At 41.1% G+C, this 22410-nt stretch overlaps 1 protein-coding gene across 2 annotated transcripts in view; it reads right to left on the bottom strand.

Moving 5' to 3' along the window:
• Positions 1-22410, bottom strand: part of LOC109380957 (1-phosphatidylinositol 4,5-bisphosphate phosphodiesterase epsilon-1) — a 186942-nt gene that overhangs the window by 65237 nt on the left and 99295 nt on the right. For both annotated transcript variants that reach the window (XM_019639094.1, XM_019639093.1), the window contains exons 4-9: positions 19915-20173; positions 18199-18404; positions 8432-9101; positions 2982-3182; positions 1688-1805; positions 996-1107 (exon numbers count right to left, since the gene is read on the bottom strand). In XM_019639094.1, coding sequence (XP_019494639.1) covers positions 996-1107; positions 1688-1805; positions 2982-3182; positions 8432-9101; positions 18199-18404; positions 19915-20173 — 1566 coding nt within the window. The remainder of the gene's footprint in view (positions 1-995; positions 1108-1687; positions 1806-2981; positions 3183-8431; positions 9102-18198; positions 18405-19914; positions 20174-22410) is intronic.

Here is a 22410-nt window from a genome sequence, read left to right as displayed (position 1 = left end):
GAAGGGGAGGGGAGGGAATGAGAATGTGAGAGAATATGTGTGTAGTTAACGTTTCCAAAGCTGGGGTCTACACAGACCCATTTCCTCCTCCCACTCCTCTGATAAAGTAGAGTGCCTGCTTTATCTTGGTTCTGTCTGGAACCTCTGCAGTTCTTAAATTTTAGTGTAGGGTTGAGGGAGATGGTGTGGCATTCTGATCCTTTGGAAGTCTTTCATTTTAATATTATTTCTTCCAAGAGGGTAGATGCTGTTTTAAATCTGTAATTTGCACGGACTCTATAAAAAAATCTTCTATAACATCGGCTTTGGAATTATCTAAACATATTCCACTTGCTGTATATAATACATTCATATCTTATATAAGAAGAGTATTAAATATATTTCACCTATGAGCAAAGGGGCAAGCAGCTTACTTTAAAACTTAATATATTCTTCGTTTAAAGCAGAGCTACCCAATAGAACTTTTTGCAATGATAGGAATGTTCTGTATCTACACTGTTCATTCAGTACAGTAGTCACCAGCCACTTGTGGCTATGAGACACTTTTAATGTGATTAGTGTCACTGAAAAATTGAATTTTAAATTTCATTTCATTTTAAGTAATTTAAGTAGCCACTCGCTGCCCCCACCCTCCACCCACCCCACAGCCCGCCCTGTATATTGGACAGTGCAGATTTAGAGAATCACAGCTTGGGGTTTGTTACTGCTACTGACATTTGGAAAGTGTTGGTGTGTCAAATAATTAGGAGCAATTATAGTAATATAAGAAGATAGGAGTATAAAATCAGGAACATTAGGAGCATTTAAAAATTGGAGTTTTTCTGTTTTCAATGTAATTGCTAAGTCAAAATTAAAGAGAGTTTTTCCATAGAGCACTGGAAGAAGGCACCCTCCTACACAACTTGAATGAATGGGAAGAGTTCTTCTGTTTTATCATGTTAAGGCCCCACTTGGAAGGGCTGTTGTTTGAAGGCAGCACAGGGGAGGACACTGGCCTGATGGGAGATGACGTCGTCCCAGAAGCCAAGGTCGGGGACCCAGTCGTGGTCAGGGAGTGGGCTCTTCTGGAAGGGAGAGGGTTAGGCGGGCTTGTGATGGCATTCACCTCTGTGAGAGTGGAAGACAGAAAACAGACAATGACTCCTTCTATACTTTCCCTCAGAAACCAAATAAAACCAAAGATGCTTCTGAATGTCTGAGCAAATCAGTTGATTCAGGCAATTTCTATACAAGAAGCATCAAATATTCTGAGGAATGGACTAATCTGGTGGGTTCTCAACCCTAGCTACACGTTAGAATCATCTGGGAGCTTAGCAAGTAAATAAATGTCCAGGTCTCAGCCAGACAGCATCTGAGTCAGTTGGGCAGGGGTAGATATTTTTTTAAAAGCTCTAATGTCCAGCCGGGGTTGAGAATTGCTAGTCTAATCCATCGAATTTTATCTTGCATAGCTCATCTTCCCTGTCAATAATGGCAAGTTAATGAATGAGAATTTTCTTCCAAGTACACCGTGCTTGCAAAAAAAACTCTTGGGTTCCATCATGTAGCTAAAAACAAAGGTAAGTATATTTAACGAGATAAAGAGTTTTGTTAAGAATGCCCACCATATTTAAGTCACAATGGAAAACGAAACGCATATTTTTTTTCCCATAAAAAAATAACCTCTGTTGTGAATACGCTCCTTTACCTGGTTCTTCTTGCTCATTCATGTCTTGAGGGTCAGACCCGCTCCGGCTCCGACACTCTTTTTGTATTTTGGCCTTTCGGGTGGCCATCTCGTCATCGGTGGCCTCGCCACTTTCACCCTGGGAACACAAAACTCACAGTTTCTCATTCTGCATTTCTCTCTCATCACTGCTTTAGTTCGGGCAGGTCCCTATTTTCTGACTGACTCCTTCAATGCTGCTTTCCCTTGGTGAAGCCAGTAAAAACCCATGCGAAGGCTGACCAAGTATTCTCATGTAATATTATCCCATTTGTTCTTCACTATAGAGCAGCACTCCTCAGGGGAGGGGGCTGACAAGAGGAGGCGGACATCTGACGCCTGGAAGCTCCGCGTAGAGACAGAATTATAAAGCAGATAAAGTTCACCTTCGGCATCAGCAGCCTCCCGAATGCAAAGAGTGAGGCTTTTTCCAGATAACCGTGGAGAAAATATATTATCATGTTATAGTGATAATATAAATAATGGAATATATAAAATATAGTTTCTTTTCTAAAGTTTGTAGCAGAGGATAGTTTTATTAGAGCAGAAAATTACAGCTCTCGAAATGAGAGGGGGTCCCAATTGGGATGCCCCTAACATATAGTTTTATATATATATATATTTATTGTGATAAAAAAAAACCTACGAAAATGTGCCATCGTCACCGTTTTTAAGTGTGAAGTAGAGTAGTGATAACTTCATGTACCTTGTTCTGCAACAGGTCTCTAGACAAAACCTTGTAAAACAAAAACTCTATACCCATTGAACAACTCTCTTTTTCCCCTGCCCCCCAGGCCCTGACAACTGCCATTCTACTTTCTGTTTCTAAGAGCTTGACCACTCTAGTTACTTCATATAAGTGAAATCACGCAGGATTTATCTTTTTGTGTCTGGTTTCTTTCACTTACGATAAGGTTCATGCACATTGTAGCATATAACAGGATTTCCTCCTTTTTTAAGGTTGAGTAATATTCCATTGATATAACACCTTTTTTTTTTATTAATCCTTCATCCGTGGATGGATATTTAAGCTGCTTCTAGTGGTAGTATATTATATTGTATTCTACATCTAGCATTTTGGCCCTGTATGGACCTTGAATTTTTCCTGGAGTTGACTCAGTTCCTAGCACTGAACTTGGTAAGGCTTCTATTTAATTTTTTTTTATATCTCATCTTGTCCTCAACCCAAATGACCTAAGGTTATGTATGTTAATGTAGACCATACAGTGGTCCCAGATGATTGGGTCTGATGCTTAATAAACAAGTAGCACTCTACCCTCATAAGGATTTTCTTCTTTTTCTTGGTGGTGCTTATTCCCAAGGTGTTGTTCCTCTGCACGCTGGGCTTCTCAGCACTCTTTGCTGATGTCCCAGGGCTGGGGTTTCGAGTACTCCATCGTCTGCCCCCAAACAACTCCACAGCATGAGCCAAAGTTGGGCCTTCATACCGTCCATCCTCCTGTAAAAGAACCACATGCTGAACACACAAGGGAACAGCAAGGAATGGGAAAGTAAATACATTAATGGCTTCCAATAAATCCCCAGAGGTGGAAAAGCACAGGCAGCTACAGAAAATAATTGTTTGGCCACCCAAGTAGCCCTCTTTTCTAACTGTCAGGACTCTCTGATGGGGATTTCATCATGTCCTCTCACATTCTGGTCACATCCCTGCTGAGTTCCAGGGATGTGCTTTGATATGGCCATGTTCAACTAGGATTTCCAAAACAAAATTTCCCTTCCCAGTTTCAGAGATTATGTTCCAGAATTACCACTGCAGAAAAAAAATCATTAAGACATACTTTGCAAATTAGGGCTTTGGAGAACTTGGGTCAGGTGTGTGTGTGTTGTGTGTGTGTGTGTGTGTTGTGTGTGTGTGTTTTGTGTGTGTGTGTGTGTGTGTGTGTGTGTGTATACCTATTTAAGTAAATCAAGTTCTATTTGTTATTGCATTACTCTAGGTGTTTTTTCACCCAGTTTGATGGTTGGGACAGTCTGACATGAAATATAGGGTATGTAGCATACATGAAATTCACTTTGGAGGGCTCTGGGGAGTACCTCAAATAGTTGGACTGCTGTGCTCTTGAGCGACTGATATCCAAGGACAGAGAGCCCAGGGGACTGAGAACACCATGCATATTTATGAAGCTGTGAGCAGCGAACACATGCTCAACGGGAGGGCAGTGGTTTATAGGAGCTGCTTCTCATGAGGCAGCTCCATGTAACATGCCCTGAATAGCAGCAGGAATTTAGGTAACTATTGAATTAAATATTAATTGTTTAAGTAGCAACGGTCAACAATTCTCCCTATAAGTCAGGAAAGCCAGTTAATAAAACCACAAAAAGTCACATATGAATTAAAGACAATATTGATATTTCATAGGCTGAATAAAAGGACTGACTCTTTTAAAATGAATTTCTATTTACTGTCTTTACTTTCTGCAAACTTTTAAGGCTAGCCCTCCTTTACAGTTCCAAAAGTGCCTGTAAATAGATTTTTCTTTGTTGTAGATCATATGCAAATAATAAAGAGGCTTTGTGTGCGTGTCTGCTTGCTCCTTCATCCTAATGTGCAATGACTATCTGATTTTATGAACTTGAGTGTGACCTCCCACTTCCTGCTCCTGTTATGGATCCCGGGATGCTGAGCAACTTGGATACTTGATGTGGGAAACCTTTTGGTGACTCTTACAGTGATATCTGTGATTTATGTCTGTCTATTAATCATTTCTCTTTTCTCTAACTATATCCCAATTTTACTTCATCTCTTTTCCACTGGTTATAGTCTTGGGTCTATCAATCAAGGTAGAACATTCCTTGTCCAATGGTTGGCACAAGTTCTAAATAAGCCAATCAGAATCTCCCTCTCTGGAAGATGAATCTTGAATGCAATGATACAGAGAAGGAAAATGGTTGGAGATCATTCTGCTTGATGCACGCCTGGTGAAGAGGGTCCCTGCTAACAAGTCACTGCAACTGACTCCACAGTGGAATAAACGTTTCATGACACAATTTCATAAATAGGTTTTAACCACCTTATTGAATCTGAAAGAAATTTTGTAAAAAAATTATCTATGGGTTTTAACACATCTTTAAATATTTAATAACCCCTTCATTAAAATTTAAAACTTCTGCTCTGCAAAAGACACTATCAAGAGAATTAGAAGACACATCACAGGCTGAGAGAAAATATTCGCAAAAGAAACATCTGATAAAGGACTGTTATCCAAAATATACAAAGAGATCTTAAAACTCAACAATAAGAAAACAAATAGCCCAACTTAAAAAATGGGCCAAAGACCTTAACAGACACTTCAGAAAAGAAGATGTACAGATGGCAAACAAATACCACACCGAGAGTGATCTCTAAGGTAAACTTGGACTTTGGGGGATGGTGATGTGTCGATGTAGGCTCATCCTTTGTAAAAAATGTACCATTCTGGTGAGTGATCCTGATAATGGGAAGCCTATGCATGTGTGGAAGCAGGGGTTTGTGGGAAATCTCTGTCCCGTCCTCTCAATTGTATTGCCAACCTAAAACTGTTCTAAAAAATAAAACCTTTAATAAAAAACTTTTAATAGGCTCATTACTGTGTACATATAAAAGAATCAGTCTCTATTGCTTTGGTTTTTCTAAATTCAGAACTTCCCAACATGGGCCAAGCTTTACTCTTAAGGAAAACATGTTAGGCCAGAAAAAGGCAGGATGCCTTTGTTTAATCTTTAAAGGAGACTTTCTGGTAACTAAAATGTAGTTTGAATTTTTCTTTCGTTTTATACAAAACAATAAACTTGTTTGGAATGGGTAAAGGATGTACCTTCTATTTTTAATTTGGGAGGAGGACTATTATGAGTGAAGGCATATTCTCAGTTTTTGAAAAAAGTTCACATGGAAGTTGAGGATTAGGAAATTGTTTCCTTAAAACATATTCATGCACTTTTACCTCTTGGCATATCTTTGTATATGATCCCTTGAAGGCTGTTAAACTAATCTAATCCTTTGAATAAATCCTTTTTTTCCCTTGAAGATAGCCAGAATCTGTTTCTGTTGCTTACAACCAAAGTTTACCTGATAATCCTGTATTTAACTTTCTCAGCTTCCCAGAGATCTTTCCAAATACCGAGGGTTATGCGTTCTCAGTTCTGCCCATGATAACCTTGAGCCAAAGCTTATGATACTAGTCTTTCCTCCACACCCCACATCATATCTCTGCACAGTTTACTTTCTTTTACTTTCCTGTAGTCCTAGACTTCATTACAAATGTCACTATTTCTTCTTGTCTTCTGCTTTGTATCCTGTTACTATTTCCATTAGACCAATTTACATTTACCAGTACTAAAAATACTTGTAATTTGTAAGTAACTTCACGTACATTCATCACCTAAGGGAATTCTGATGTCAGAAAGATTTTCTATATAAGTTCTTCCCAAATTGAGGATAAAGAAACACTCTTGTAGGGCTGTTAGCAGAAGTTTGGAAGAACCCAAGACTTCATAAATTTCTTTAACTTATAGGTACATTTAAACAGGTTTCTTTTGTACTTTAGGACTTCTCAGAGCCTTAAATAAGCTAAGCCTCATTATAAGTCACCAAGAGCGGCATTCGGCATGATGCCTGTTTGACCTTTTGTTCTCCAAGTACCAAATTAGCATCTTTTTGATGTTCTGAGACAGTTTGGGAACTGGGCTATATGACTGGAAAATGATCAGTTCATTGACCTTTTTCACTTTTTACAAAAAAAAGAAAAAAAAAAAGAAAAAAGATAAGAAATCTTGAAAGTCTGTTTCTAAGACATGTTGCCTGTCTTCCTGGGCAGCTCATGCAGAACAATGTTTTGAGGAAGAACATCAGCAATGTTTTCAGCAGTGACCGAGGTATATGGAGCTGTGCTGCCTTTACACTGTAACCACTTGGTTTCATGCAGGGGTGGAGGGATGGGAGGCTGGGGGGAAAGGAGGGGTGTAACTCTGTTTGCAGCTGGGTAGGACTGAGTCGGCTCCAGGTCACTTCCTGTGTCTTTGCTCCAGCAGCACCTCTTACCTCTTCTCATCTGCTGTTCGTGGACTCAGCTGGTGGCTCCTTCAGCAAAAACTGAAGGTTGACAGGGGAAATGAGAAACGATGTATACTTTATGGGTTAATTCAGGTACTTTATGCCATAAGCTTGAGAAGGAAACAAATGGAGCCAATAAATCACATAGGCTTTGTGACAGTGGTTGTCATTGAGCTCAAAGACTTTGGTTAATGGCCAGGTTGAATGGATTTTCATGATTCTAGTAGGCTGGGGAATGACTGTAATTAAAAATCATTGTAGTCATAGTAGCTCCCAGAGACCTTTCTTCGAAGAAGCTGACTACATTGAAAGCTCCCTCTGCGGGAGACAGGAAGCAGGTATTTTGGTTCCATTTTAGATGAATTAACTAAAGCTGGCTTCGGGCTGTGTGACATTAGCCAAATGGTGTATATAGGCCTGTGTACTTCTTAATGAATCAAGTTAGTTGTAGGATATGATCTCTACTCATACAAATTGCATACACATGGGGAAAAGGGAAAGAAAGCATTTTATGTACCTCTACTAACACCCCAGGCGGGAAAATTGTTTTTACTTGTCAGAAACCTGTGAGAACTGTGAAATGTATATGAAGTCAGTCATTTTAGTAATTTATAGTTCCATTTGTGCGGTGACACGAGTAAAAAAAGATAATTTTGTTTTTTCCCTCATAGAAAGAAAAGCATACAAAAGAGGAACTGAATACTTTGATACAACTTATGTGACAATGCTATCAACAGTGTCACCTTGTGGCGGGGTTTATGACTCAATTGCCAAGCCATCTCTGCCCTCCTGCTTCCACAAGCTACTCTGGTCTGTCTCTTCTCACCACCTCATTCAGCCCAGTCCTGCTGCCACCCTTAGCTGGGATGTTACAGTACCTGATAATTTAGGGTTAATGAGAAACTCAGTGTAAGCAGCCAACTGTGAGAATCTGCCTCCTATGGGCTGCTGCCACTACAAACCCGGCGAGGAAGAAGCCCATGTATGTTAGCCCACATTTGGGAAAGTTTCTTTTAACCTTAGAAGTTCTAACGTTAGGCAGCAATACACAGTCAGTTAAAGAACTCTCTAAGAGCCACGTAGCATATTAGGTGATGAAGCAGGATTTCTCTTCCCAAAGTGAAGGTTTCCAATGTATCAGTTAGTGCTTAATTAATAATAAAAGCATTCAGGTTATAGTGCTTTCAGTGGAAACTTTGAGTATGTGAAAATGCTTGTATTAACTGGCTTCTTTCCAGATGTGAGACGTACAATGAACACAACCACTATTTTCATACAAAATAATAATAGGACCTACTATGAGCCACTATCCTTTCCTCTTCTTCCTCCTCCTCCTCCTCTACTTCTCCTTCTCCTCCTCCTTTCATTTGTCTCCTTTTTTTTAGTTCGTTTGAGCCACTATCGTTTACACATATGAATTTACATTATGGCTTCACACATATTAACTCAATTAAACTTCACAGCCACCCTATGAATAGGTATTGTTCTTATTCTCATTTTATAGATAAGAAACTGAGGACAGAGGGGTTAAATAAAAGCTTCCCACTGTCAATCAGGTAGAAAGTGACAGAGCTGGGAGAATGAACCCTGGTGGTCCAGTTGCCAAGTGTGCTTTTACAAGATTTGTATCTTGAGAATTATGCTACTAAGGAGAGAGGGAAGATTGCACCCCTTACCTGATAGAGGCTGACATATTGTTTCCGCAGCCACTGCTGTCTTTGGTCAGGGAACTTCCTCATCTTTCTCACAGCTCTGGTGAGTTCTAGCAATCCGCTGAAGAGCATTTTAGCTGTGTGCTTTGGTGCCACAAAGTGCAATAATCTGTTGTCCGTGGTCTGCAGCCCATGGAGCAGTGTCACACCCGTCTCTGACAGAACCATGCTACTCAGTTTGTTCTGAACACACACAGTGTGTATATCAATGTTAGGATGTCCCATGTACACAGCTTTAGCTGAAAACAAATCCAAGACCCCTTCGGCCAGGCCACTCAATCCAGCATTGCCCAGTGACGGGAATTTGCCAGGCTCGGAGGTGTTGCTAAGCACACCCAGTTTTGCTTTAGCTGGGGAGGCAGTGGTGGGCTTTGCCCAGGTCAAGGTGCTATTGTCAGGCTGAAGCTGGAGGAAGCAGCGGGCAGAGAGGTGTGTGTCCTGGTCATAGTGGATGACGGTGGCCCCCTGCAGCAGGAACTGGTGCACGTCAGCTCGGATGGACAGGACGTACCACGGGATGAGCTCTGTCCCGTGGTCAAAGGCCTTCTGTGGCTCTTCTAATCCATGAGGGTCCCATTCTTTGGGCTGCTCAAAGATGTCGTTTTCGGAATCCAACAGATCTCCAATGATAAACCTGTTGGAAAGGCATACAAATTTTATCTGTTTTATAATCAGAAATGAGAACAATACAAAGCCTTTCACTGACACTGGACATCACTTTTCATTCCACTATGAATTTAAATTAGCATAGCAAATATAAAATGCTAAAAGTTATAGAGTAATTTTTATAGCTGTATTCTAAAACCTTATATTTAGCAATATGTCTCACCCTGTAGGCATAAGAAAGAAACTACTAGATCAGCTATTTTATTTTTAATATCAACAACAATAATTTTCATTTGTATTCGTTTTTCCTCTTATATCAGGAACTGTGTTAAATACTTTACATACATTTTTGCACTTAATTCAACCTACTTGCAAAGTAAGTTTTCTTAGTCTCCTTCTTTTTTTAACCTAGGAGGATACCTGAGGTTCAGAAGGGGGATGTAACTCGCTCCTCCAGGTTACCCAGGTCCGAAGAGGCCTACCCCAGGCAGGATTCTGGTCTGGCTGACTCTTTAGCCTAGGATCTTCATCACTATCTTTGTTTGCCTTCTAGTTAATCATTAACAAAAGTCATGGCCTGAATATAATGGGTCTAAAATAGGCAAAACAAGACTTAATAAGCTGGCCTGAGAAGAGCCTCTGCTAAAAATAAGATATGATTGGGCCGGCCGTGTGGCGCGTTGGTTAAGAGTTGGCTTGGGAGTGCCGGCTCTGAGCAGCAGGGCGTGGTTGGATCCCACGTGAGGGCCAGTGACGCTGCGCCCTCTACAGCTAAGATGGTGAACAACAGCTCGACCTGGAGCTGGGCTACCGTGAGTCGCCGGCGACAGCGTAGGCTGCAGTGGGGCTAGCTGGCATCTGGCATGTGCTTTCGTGAGCTGCCGTGAGTGGCAGTCGAGTGGCCGGTGACCAATCTGCGTCACCCGGGAAGAGCGCAATGATAATACCAACATGGACCAGTGAAGCGAGGTCCTCCACAACTAGACTGAAGAACAAAAGGACAGCAACTTGTCTGTTCCCCTTCCCCGATTCCCCAATGCTGTTCCCCTCCCCCAATTCCCCAATAAAATCTTTAAATAAAAAAAATATGATTAGTTCAAAGACACTTACTGGGAAACACAGTCATGGCAGCCAGGGGAGCAAAACCAGCTCTCCTTAACTAGACCTGAGATATCCATTGGGAGTGTGTGTATGAGTGTGTGCACACAAAGAAGGCTTGGAAAATTTACCACGTTGCCTTCCCTGAGTCAGGAATCTGTATTATTAGGGTGAGAAGAATCTGGGGGGAAGGCAAAGGAGACTTAATCCCCCCTTTCTATCTGGCCACCTTGGTAGGAACGTGTCTAATTGAGACTCATTCTCTTCAAAGCACGAGGAATTGTTAGTAAGATGAAGGTTTCTGCTGTTTGATCCATCGACATTATTTAGCAAAATGGTGAATAAAACTGAGAAGCTAGTCCATACACCTCTGGGAAGGAATGTTCCCATTGTCTTGAGGCACTTGGGCAGCCTTCTGCCTCTTGGCAAGCCATGAGCAGCAGCACTGGGCATCTAGGACTCTCAGTTTAGATCCTGGTCCCTGAGCAAGATCCCACTCCTGTTTTCAAACAGCAGGCTCTTCCTCCTTGCCTCACATAAAGACAATAGATATCCTTAAAAAAGAAAAGAACCCTATAGGAGATCTCACAAACCTGATGGTCAGAATATCCTTTTCAGATAACCCACGCTGGAAGCACTGTTAACAATTCAAATATCCAGCAACAATAAAACGTATAAATAAAATGTGATGTATTCATACAGTGTAATTCTGCAAAGCAATGAAAATGAACACCCAATAGCTAACTATATGCAACAACAGGGACAAATATTAAGCAAGACACACAAGAATACACACTGTATGATGACATTTATGTAAATGTAAATTTCAAAACCAGGCAAAACTATACTATATTATGTATAAATAAATTATAGTGGTAAAATTATCAAGAAAAGCAGGATGTATTACTGTAAAATTCACAGTAGTGACTTTTTCTCTAGGGACAAAGGTAGTGACATAATTGAGAAAGGTTCTGGCAATGTTTTCACTCTGGGTAGTCATTATGCACACATTCACTTGATAATTATTCAAATACATTAGTTTTTTAAAAACTTTAATTTTAGAATAGTTTTAGATTTGTAGAGAAATTGCAAAGAGTATAGCCCACATCCAGTTTTCACAATTATTAATATTAACATCTTACAATAGGATGGCATATTTGATACAGTTCATAAACCAACACTGATACATTATCATTAATGAAAGTCAATACTCTATTTAGATTACCTTATTATTATTATTATTGTTATTATTATTATTATTTACCTATGTCCTTTTTCTGTTTGAGGGTCCCATCCAGGATACCAGATTACATTTAGTTGTCATGTTTCTTCAGGCTACTCTTAGATACGATGGTTTCTCAGACTTGGCCTGTTTTTGAGATCCTGTCAGTTTGCAGGTGCACTGGTCAAGTATTTTGGAGAATGTCCCTTATGAGAATTTGCCTGATATTTTTCTCATAATTAGACTTGGGTTTTGGGCTCTGGGCAGGAACACCACAGAGGTAGAGTGCCAGTGTCATCATATCATCTCCAGGGAACATACCATCAACATGACACATCCCTGTTGATGTTGGTGGGGCTGAGGTCGTGTTGGTCATGCTGTAAAGTTACTCTTTTTTTTTTTTTTTGACTCTTTTCTATACTGTCCTCTTTGGAAGGAAGTCATTATGTGCAGCCCACATTTAAGGAGTAAGAAGTTATGCTCTACCTCCCAGAGGGTGGAGTATTTAATAACTTATTTTTTCTGCATGAGAGATTTATTTCTTCTCCCCCATTTATTTGTTTATCATTTATGTATATGAACTCATGGATATTTATTTAATAGTTTGGGTTACAATCTAATGCTATGTTATTTTATTTCTCAATTGTTCCAGCATTGGCCATTGGGAGCTTTTTCAGTTGGCTTTTGTGTTCTATTGACATAGCCCCATTATCGTTTTTTTTTCTTTTTTTTTTTTGCACTTCTTTACTTTCTGGCACAAGATGCGCCACACTTGTTTTATGTATTTCCTGCCCCAGTCCTAGAATCAGCCATTTCTCCAAGGAGCTTTGATTTCTTTCATTGAAGAATGTTATTAGACATCAAGATCTGGTTGCTAGGTACAAAAATACGTTCTATTTTATACACTTAATGTCACATTCCAACATTAAAAGTGAAGCAAGACAAAAAATCCTTTGTGTCTAACTTAGCTCCATCCCTCTGAAATTGCTCTCAGTAACAACGGAAAACCAGTACGATGTCCTCTTAAATAATACTTATGTCTGTGCTTCAAACATATGACGTGGTGATTAAGAACATGGCTTTGGAGTTGCCCTGGGCTTCATGTTCTGCTCCGCCACCTATTAGCTGTATCACCATGTCAAATCCCTTAACTTCTCTGAGCCTCACTTATCTGTCAATGGCAAAAAGACAAAGCCCATTTCACAAAGTAATGGTGAAGCTCAAACAAGATAATACTTGTGAAGCACTCAGCACAGCATCTGGCTCTGTGAAGTACACCTCTATGATTAAATATAGGAAGACTGAGATTTCACCCCTCCCTCTTCTCCTTCCCCACTTCCTCTTCCCGAGGCTAAATCAGCCCAGCTGTTTGTCTAGAGGGGCTTTCTTTAAGGGCCACATCCAAGCTCTTTAATCTTTTTTTTTTTCCCCTATCTCTGGAACCGTTTCCACATTCTCCATGTCTTACCTCTGTTTAGAACAAAAAGGATTCAAATGGCGAGTGTCAGTACCCATGAAATTCAACATGTGTTAATCTGGACCTAGAACTTCTGATTTTAATTTAGCAAGAGAAATGGTGTTTCCCATATTCTTTAATTTGAGTGCACAGCTAAATCAAGTATTTTCCAGTGAAAAACTACAAGCATTATAAAAAAACAGTGTCTGGAAAGGAAAATTATGAGGCTTTTCTGAAGCCTGTGTCTGCTGCTCAGAGATGATGTAAACTGGGAGAGAGCAGACGCTCTCTTTCTTAACATGGGTTTCTATTTAAGGACACAAAAAGAACAAATGCTCAGTGTTAATAATTCCATTAAAAAGCATTCTCCCAGGAACAAATGCCCAAGATAAAATTGGCAATTGCTTGTAATGAAATAAGTTCCTTTCAAGAAGGAAACTGGTAGCTGTGTCTCTTAGATCATATAATGAATTTTATGCACTTCTGTGCACGATTCTCTCAGCAAACAAGTTTCTGTGGGTTTACAAGAAGGAATAAGGTGGAGCTTAAAGGGTTATTTAGAAAGCAAATCACATTAACCAAAGGTCAAAGATGTAGTTTCCCAGCAAAGAAACTTGTCAAACTTAAGCCACACGTCTTCAGGAGAGGACCAAGGAGTGAAAGAAGGAGAGTTTACATCAGACCATAGACAGGGTTCGGTAGCACCCTTCAGTGAGAAACTGTAAAGTGACAGAGAAACATTCTTCTAATGTTCTCTGATGAAAATCTTATATTAGGGGACAAGTGGGCTATTTATCAACCTGGTTATGTATTTTCTTAATAACAGTTCATTACTTCCTACAATGTTAATATGATTACATGAACGTGATTCGTCAAGTGATAAGCCTAAATTTAATTTTGTATGATAGAAGAAAATGTACACCTTTTCTGAAAGACTGGCTATAGCTGTTCCCTGTAATGAAATACAGAATTTTAAGGTTGTTTTTGGCGAATTCTTGCTTTTAATTAACCTAGCACTTTCCTCAACTACTGGCAGCTTCTAAGTAATATCTGGGTAATATCTGTAATATCTAGTATTAACTAATATCTGTGTGGACTTCGGAGCCAGCCTGCCCGAGGTTAAATCCTGGTCCTGCTAGGTAGTGTTTGTTTAAAAGTAGGCTCTCAATAATAATAGCATGTTAAATATTACTAATATTATTATTGTCTGGATTGTATTTACAAAGTTGGTACGGGGCTCTGGGTCAAGAATGGATTCCCAGGTCCTGGCAGATGGTCCTGGAGCCAGTGCCTGCTGATCTGGCTTCAGAGAACTCTGTTAAACACCCCCACTCCACTGTGTGTGCAGTGCTTCATTTCAGGGCAGCAGTCACTTGGGGTCAGAAAACTATTACTGGTACTGAGACACATAGGTTTCTTTTTCTTTTCCTTTTTTTTTTATTGGGGAATAGGGGAAAGGGGAACAGACAAGTTGATGTCCTTTTGTTCTTCAGTCTAGTTGTGGAGGACGTTGCTTCACTGGCCCAAGTTGGCACCATCATTGCGCTCTTCCCGGGCGAGACAGATCCGACGCCGGCTTCTGGACTGCCACTCATAGCGGCTGCTTGCCGCTCACGCTGGCTGCTGCCACTCATGCTGGCTGCCGGGCACACACGGTAGCTTATGGCAACCCACTGCAGCAGGGGCTACAGCCTACGCCGTCGCCGGCGACTCACAGCAGCTCAGCTCCAGGTTGAGCTGTTGTTCAGCATCTTAGCTGTAGAGGGCAGTGTCACTGGCCCTCATATATGGGATCCGAACCTGGGCCCTCTGGCGTCCCAAGCCAGCTCTTAACCAACGCGCCACTCGGCCGGCCCTGAGGCACATAGGTTTCAATGTGAAGATTTCAATATGGCTTCGCAGGTTTTGTAAAATAAATATTTGCATTTTTGTGCTTTTGTTTCCCTTCTAAGAGTGCTTAGAAGCAGGGTTTGGAAAAATAGGAAATGGAAGAGAAATGTTCTTAGGATGTAGATGATAAAACAGGAAGGAGACAGGGAATAAGCAGCAAATTGGAAATAAAACTTTTATGAGAGGTGATAGGATGAGGTAAGAAATTTATCACTTGAACTCCCAGCGAAAGGAAAGGATGGTAAAGAGAAATCTCTGAAGCTCAATCAAAGGCAGCATTCCTAAAAGTATTTTAGAAAGGTTGACACCTTTAATTAACATTCCCCGCCGTCCCCAACAGCCCCGGGTGAAGATTGTTATAAAAAAGAGCCACATGAAATTCATTATTTTATCTATTCAGGGATGAGATATCCCTTATAGTAGCATTTAAGGAAGATATTTTGGCAAGATCTCAGTATAAAGAAAAGGTTTATCCCAAACATCTGCTTGATTTTTCTTACAAATATTGTGAAACTTGTAATAAATTATGATTCCCTTTTTCCTTTGGCCACTAAGAATCTCAGAAGAAAATTTAGTGACTGTAAAGGCTGTATAGTGTACACTTCTGTAGGTATTATTTTTTCCTAACCTCTTTTCCTTTTTCCTTAATATCTTCAATTATTTATATTTATTTTTATAAGCATCTACAAAACCTTTTGTGGAAGGAGGTATATATATACACAGATACCTATATATAAAGAGACAAGTAAATAGAGGTAGATATAGGTTAAGGACTTAATGGCTATGAGATGCTTCTTGTGCAGACATGTGCTTATTTGTACATGATCCTTTCTCTCTCTCTATAGCTATACTATATAATATACTAACACTATATGTACTATAATATATATGAGTTTGATACAATATTACAGTGAATGTTTAAATAAAAAAAATGTATTACAGTAAAAGACACATTGCCTTTAGTCCCCAACAAAATATTCCCTCTCGCTTCAAACACACTTATCGCATCGTTTTTGCCACTTTCTGAAGCAGTTCTGGAAGTCCTCTTTTGTGTCTTTAGTTGCACTGTCGTGGCTGCCTCAATGTCCTGAATTGATTCAAAAGGTTTTCCTTTCATGGTTATTTTGACTCTGGGAAAGAGCCAGAAATCGCATGGTGCCAGATCTGGTGAATACGGTGGATGAAGACACATCATAATGCTTTTATTTGACAAAAATTGCCATACCAGAAGTGATGTGTGACATGAAACATTGTCATGATGGACGATGAAACTATTTGCCCATTTCATGTTAATGTATTTTTCATGACCCATGATTTACGGCACACTTTAAACCACACCTTCTCTCAACTGTAGCTCACGTCCAACTGACTGCACCAGAGCAAGTTGAAACTTGTCACACACTGTTACTAAGGTTCGACACGCTGCTTCCTGTTTTGAAGATCCCTGCCTCTCCATTGGATGGCGCTCAGCAGCAGCATTTACTGTAATTTTTTATCACCCCTCATATACCAGGGATGCCAAAAAAGTGTAGACAAGTGGATACTTTGGTTAACGTTGCTCAAGCAGTAGTTCACCGTAATCAGAAGTGTCTGGACGCTGATGGTAACCCACTTTAAGCACCTCTTGTAATTGCAGAAGTCAAACGTGACTTGTATTCATCTTTTGTTATCGGTATATATTGAGTATTACAATTTTAACAGTTTTTTCCCTTTCTTAAAATGTGTATACATTTTTTGGCACCATGTGTGCATGTGTGTGTGTGTGTGTGTAATACTATATATACAATACTAATGTCAATAAAAGGTTGGTAAGAAAACTTTCAAATAGTCTTTGAACTGAGATAAACAAACAAAAGAATTGGTAAAGCTGCTTGTGAGACCTTTGAGCTTTAGGGCCTGGACACTGTGGTGAGGGCACTAACTGTTAATCTTTGAGCACCTGGGCTCTCTATGGGGAAAGAAGTGAGGAAGTGAGGTTTGGAAGAAAGCCCAAAGTCTTTGGAGGAATCTGTTATGTAGGTGTACCTCCTTAAAACATAATAGCATTAGGAATTCAGATACAAGGCATTCATTTCTGTGTTCGCCACCAATGCTAAGTATCTAGCACTACAATTCAAAGAAATTACTTTCCAAAGACACTGTCAGCCTTCCCAATGTAGCAACTCCCCCCCCCCTCCGACAATGGGGAAAGACTTTGCAAAACAAACACCAGTGTCTTACAAATGCATACATGTTTGTATAAGGACTCCAAGGTTATGACTCATGAGTATTGACTACAAATAAAATCTTTCATGGTAAAGATGCCAAAGCCAGTAGTTCTAATAGTTTTGGATGGCGCTAAAGGATTCCTCCAGCTGGGCCAGGCTCTGCCATTTGAGTGAGGCTTGACCACGAGTAAATGGACTTGAAGAGATGCAATGCATGCCGAAGACCACTGGTTTCTGAACTTCTCATTTGGCTGTGGGTAAGCACGTTTGACTAGACTGCAATGACTGCTGATAAACATCAACCGAAACATCTAAACAATTCCAAAGCTGAGAATGCCACCCCACAGAGCTGTTTCTGAAAGTGGGATCCCTGACTACCTGACTTAGAGGTTGAGAGGAGCTGCTAAAAATACTGATTTCTGAGCTGGTGAGTGGCGCATTGGTTAAGAGCTGGCTTGGAACGCCAGAGGACCCCAGTTCGGATCCCACATATGAGGGCCAGTGATACTGTCCTCTACAGCTAAGATGCTGAACAACAGCTCAACCTGCAGCTGGGCTGCCATGAGTCGCCGGCGACGGCAGGTGGGTTGCCATGGGCTACCGTGTGTAGCCAGCAGCCAGTGTGAGCGGCTAGCAGCTGCAGTGAGCGGCCGTCCAGAAGCCGGCGACTGATCTGCCTCGCCCGGGAAGAGCGCAATGATGGTGCCAACTTGGGCCAGTGAAGCAACGTCCTCCACAGCTAGACTGAAGAACAAAACGACAGTAACTTGTCTGTATCCTTTCTCCCAATTCCCCAATAAAAATCTTTAAACAAACAAACAAAAACTGAGTTCTGAGTATCAGTCTAGCCCTATTAAATCACTATATTTTATTAAAAAATATGTTACCACTCGTCCCTGTGCCCTACTCAGTGATCACGAAAAACCATTTTTATAGAAGCTTTGTAATAAATAAGAGCTCATGGTTTTAAACTGGAAATTTAATTGGTCGGGTTTTTAGAAATGGCAGAATAGCTCTAGTTTCTTTCAAAGAGATAACAGAAGGCAAGAGATTAAATTACGAGCAGTAATTTTAGGACAATGCAGCCAAATTAACAAGATACATTCTAATTCAGAATTGGTAAATTATGGAGATAAAGAAGCACAGCTTACTGATTAAAGGTGGTGGGTTTTTATTAGGTGTTTACCTGAAACCAAACTGGAGTAGGAAGAGGAAGCAATGAGCATCCCTCTTGTTAAAATGGAAAACTTACTGCCATCGAGATTTATCCTTCAAGGAGTTTTTCCTGGAGCTGTTCCCTTCACTGGGGCTGTCCTCCTCCTCCATCTCCAGGCTTCGACTGCAGCTCCTGATGATCTGAAAGATGCTGTTGACAGTGGACTCCTTCTCCGAATTCTTCAAGCCATTTTGTCCCACCCGTTGTAAGAAATTATCTTGTCCACTGTAGTCAGCTACAAACTACAGAAAAATATATCAAGATTTGTTATTGTGATTTCATATAATTCGTCCAAATAACCTACTTGGCTAGGGAAATGAAACCATAATAGTCATAAATAATGGCATTTGTGCCTATTTTATTGAGGGGGAAAAAAAAGCACCACCAGGAAAAACATTTCCTTTCACCACATGAAATATCAAAACTCGCTCCTGTTTCCACTAAGACAACTTTAGTCCCTCTAGGAATCAACACTCCACTTCGAATTGAAAATACAAAAAACAATATTATTCCAAGGTTCCCTAGGGAGAAGACTAGCCACTTTACAGAGGAAGGGCAGGATTATTTTATCCTAGTAGTGAGAATTGAGAAAACTATGAAAAAGTATACTATTCTATGAAACCAGATAAAATTACCGGGCCCAAGGAAAACATTGAGAAAAGGGGACATCTGTTTTATTTCCCTGATATCCAATGGTAACCCAGAGGCTTCCTGGTGGTGTTTGGCTCATATTGTTGGCATTTTTGATCAGGAAGTTTTTCCCATCAGAGGTAAGAACTGCAGCTGGGCCTTGAGATGTGGCATTCCCTCCTTCTGAGGCATGAGGGAACCGGTGCAGCGTGGGGGACTAGCTTTGAGCTTTCTCCTACATTTGTTGAACTTTTCCCCCCCCTTAAACAAGCCAGAGAGATGCAAGCCAGTCGTGCTGCCTGTACCCATCAGGGGCTCTCAAATCTCCCGGACAGCAGGCGATGCCTTTGTTCACAGGAGACACAGAAGAAAGAGGCTGAAGTTTTAGAAGAGTCTTTCCACTGCCACAAAGAAGGGGTGTATGTGAGAGTGTGGGAAAAATCCATGCTGGGAACTGCTACCTTGGTGAGACTGGCCCTGCATTTCCAGGTATGGGACTCCTCAAAATTCTCCATAAAAGTACCTCGATTTTAGTCCCTTCTTTCATTTCTAAACACCATATAGGGAGGTTTCTTTTATCTTTTTCCAGCTTCTCAATGCCCCTTCTCTCCAATGCCCAATGGCCTGAGGCAAAGCTCACAGTGGTTCTCTCCTCTCTGGAGGTCAGGAGCAAGAAGTGATAGGCCTGGGACAACTGAGGCAGCCATTATCAGGAGCCTGGAGCCTGTCTATAGATGAGGCCTCAGCTTCCCCCGGGTTCTCCCACCAAGGATGAAAGGGAGGCACTGGTGACTCCCCCACATTCTTTCTTCCACAGATTCAGGAAAGTTCATACTCTCACTTGACATCTCTTAACCCCTACATCCGGACATTCTCACCCAACAAGAGAGAAGAATACCTCATCAGCCTTTAAGAAAAAGAATCAGAAAACAACACACATTTCCACTTGGACTTACACATTGTTCCATTAAAGCCAACTTAACCACATTAAGCCCCAAACAGTGCTCGTTTGCGTTCTTTTCTCTGGCATTTTCAAGGACCTAATGGTTACCCAGCGCGACAATGACCACTGATAACCCTGACGGTGCCTCTCCAGGTCCTGAGGATTGTGAGAGCCCTTACCTCTAGAGTCTCTTCTTGGGAATTGTACCTCGGGCAAAGCTTCATGAGGCCGGAGGCTCCGTCGAGTACTTCACAGAGCTCCTTCAGAAAGACCCCGCAGAACGGAACCACCTTACAGCCGGGGATGTGCAGCGCCCGCGTTACCACCTTCTTGTACTCGCAGGAAGACTCGTGCTGAGCCATGGCATCCTTCAGGCTCCTCATGGTCTCCAGGTCAGACTGGTCCATAAACTGCCACATTTTTAAAACTTTTCTTGACCTAGTGCAAGCAAATAACATTGTTTTCAGACCGAAGGAGAAATAATACAGTGTACAATAAATAGCTTAAATTCCATACACATTCATTGTTTTTGCCTGTTTACTCTATGTTTTAATATTTAGTTAGGATCCCTATCTCCACCTACTTCCCCAAATGATGTGACTATTACTTTTATAAATTGAAACACAAAATTAAATATGGCTGATACAATCAAAAACAGATGTGGAAGGAGTTAATTTTGCAAGGCGGGCAGTGAACTTAGGTTTGAGCCTCTTTGGCAGCTATAGCCACAAGGGAAACCTACTGGGTAATACATAGTTTGTACAAATATTTATGGAGGGTTGCCTGCAGAAAACGTGGTCCATCGACTCCTCCTGATCTTTTGAATGTTATCCTTGGATCAGGCGAGTCCCTCAGTAAAACACATGAAGCCTGTTTGGGTCTCTTTTGTAGACTTGCTTTTACTGAATCCAACTTTGACAGTAAGACACTGGCCCATGCTAAGGGACATTATTTTGAAGTATTATTTGCATAACAGGATATTAAATGGGACTTTCCTATTTTGAAATCGCTGCTGAGAATAAGAGGTGACATTGTACCCCAGCTTTTAATAAGAGGTGCCAGGTTGTCACAAGGGGCACACAGACTCGTCTGCCCTCAGTGGTGTCTCACCAGAGGCACTGGATGTGAGCAGCCAGGTCGGGAACAGTTCTTTGGCGAGAGCTGTCAGAGCACTAGTATGTGCGAAGGAGGAAATCACCCCAAGCCCAGGGAGCTTGAAGGGGACTCCATGGAGAGGCAGGCCTATGTCCCGGGTAGTTTGTAGATCACATAGACTGGTATGGGACTGTTGCCTGGGAAAGTTTAAAGATGAGAGGCTGCTTGGAGCTGCCCAATGGCAGTGTGATGGAAGGTTCCAGCGGAAGTGTCTCGCATGTGCAGAGTCTGGGAGGGCAAAGCGCTGACTGTTTCCGGTGAGTCAGGAGTGGACACTGTGACAAGCAGTTGGACCTGAGCTATCTGGAAAGGCCTGCCTGCCTGCCAAATGAGGTGACTCTAGTGGGAAGAGTCTAGGAGGGCAGGACCTCCAGAGCTAGAGAGGGCACTTCTCTTGCCAGGTAATAGTGTAGTGGGAGGTACCTGGGTCAGGGGATGAAAGAGGTTAAAGGGAGTAACTAGGAAGAAACCTTAAAAGCACCCCACATGGCTCTCCGTGGGAGCATGTAGGCCATATTAAGACTGTCCCAGTCACAGAAGACTTTTGCCCCCTCAACCTCTGCTCCTTTCCCCTTTCTTTTCCTGCTCACTTTTTCTGCAGGGATCCTGAGTTGGAGGGAGAGGGAGAGAAAAGACAAACCATGTTTTCCCACCCCACTGCAGGTTTCTGAGACTGGTTGGGTTGAGGAATGTGGGAAAAGGTTGAAGCTTTAAATTGAACGTGGGGTTGCAATTTTGTTTTATATCAGACTGGATTAAAAATCATTATGTAATGCATAAGATATCCAAGACATATAAAACAATAGTCATATGGTTGAGGCCCCAGTGGATTTCTCCATGAGCACGTACATACTCCTCCGTCCTTGGCCAAAGGGGACCACAGTGATTGTGTTCCCTTACAATTCTTTATACTCTCCCAACACGTGTATATATCACTAAGCAGTTTGTAGAATTGCTTGTGTGTTTGTAAACGATATATAAGTGGTGTCACATTGTAGGTACTCTTAGGCAACCTGCTTTTTCTGCACAGCTGTAAGTTTCTGAGACTCATTCATGCTCATGAGTGTAGGAGAATGAGTCAGCTTATTAACCACAAGTAATTGGGAAAGCTACAGGCTCTCTTCCAAGGTATAATCCAGCGCCAAGGGAGGGAGGGCCAGTTAGGCAGGTTTGAAACACAGTGAAATCAGAAAAATAAAATTGTTTCCTGATTTCACCCCACTAAGTCCAGCTTGTCCTACAACTGGTTTCCTAAAAGCGGGTGAGAATCCTTTTTTTGGGTCATGAAAAGGAGGTATAAATAATACAAAGTGAATAAATGAATGAGACATGGTTCTCATTATTTAATCGTCCTTCTTTCCATGAGTAATGGAATAGTCATGGTACGTTTGGGGCCAAAAAACAAACCTCAGCAAAGATCAATGATTTTTCATTAGGTTGAGAATTGGCACTATTTTAAAACTTTTATTTCTTTTTATGGTTATAAATGCACTAAATACTCATTGCAGAAAATATGGAAA

The sequence above is a fragment of the Hipposideros armiger genome, unplaced genomic scaffold, assembly GCF_001890085.2.
Source record: "Hipposideros armiger isolate ML-2016 unplaced genomic scaffold, ASM189008v1 scaffold_42, whole genome shotgun sequence".
In the NCBI taxonomy this organism is placed as follows: Eukaryota; Metazoa; Chordata; class Mammalia; order Chiroptera; family Hipposideridae; genus Hipposideros; species Hipposideros armiger.
Note: the sequence above shows the minus strand (reverse complement) of the source record. Positions and strands in the feature narration are given on the sequence as shown.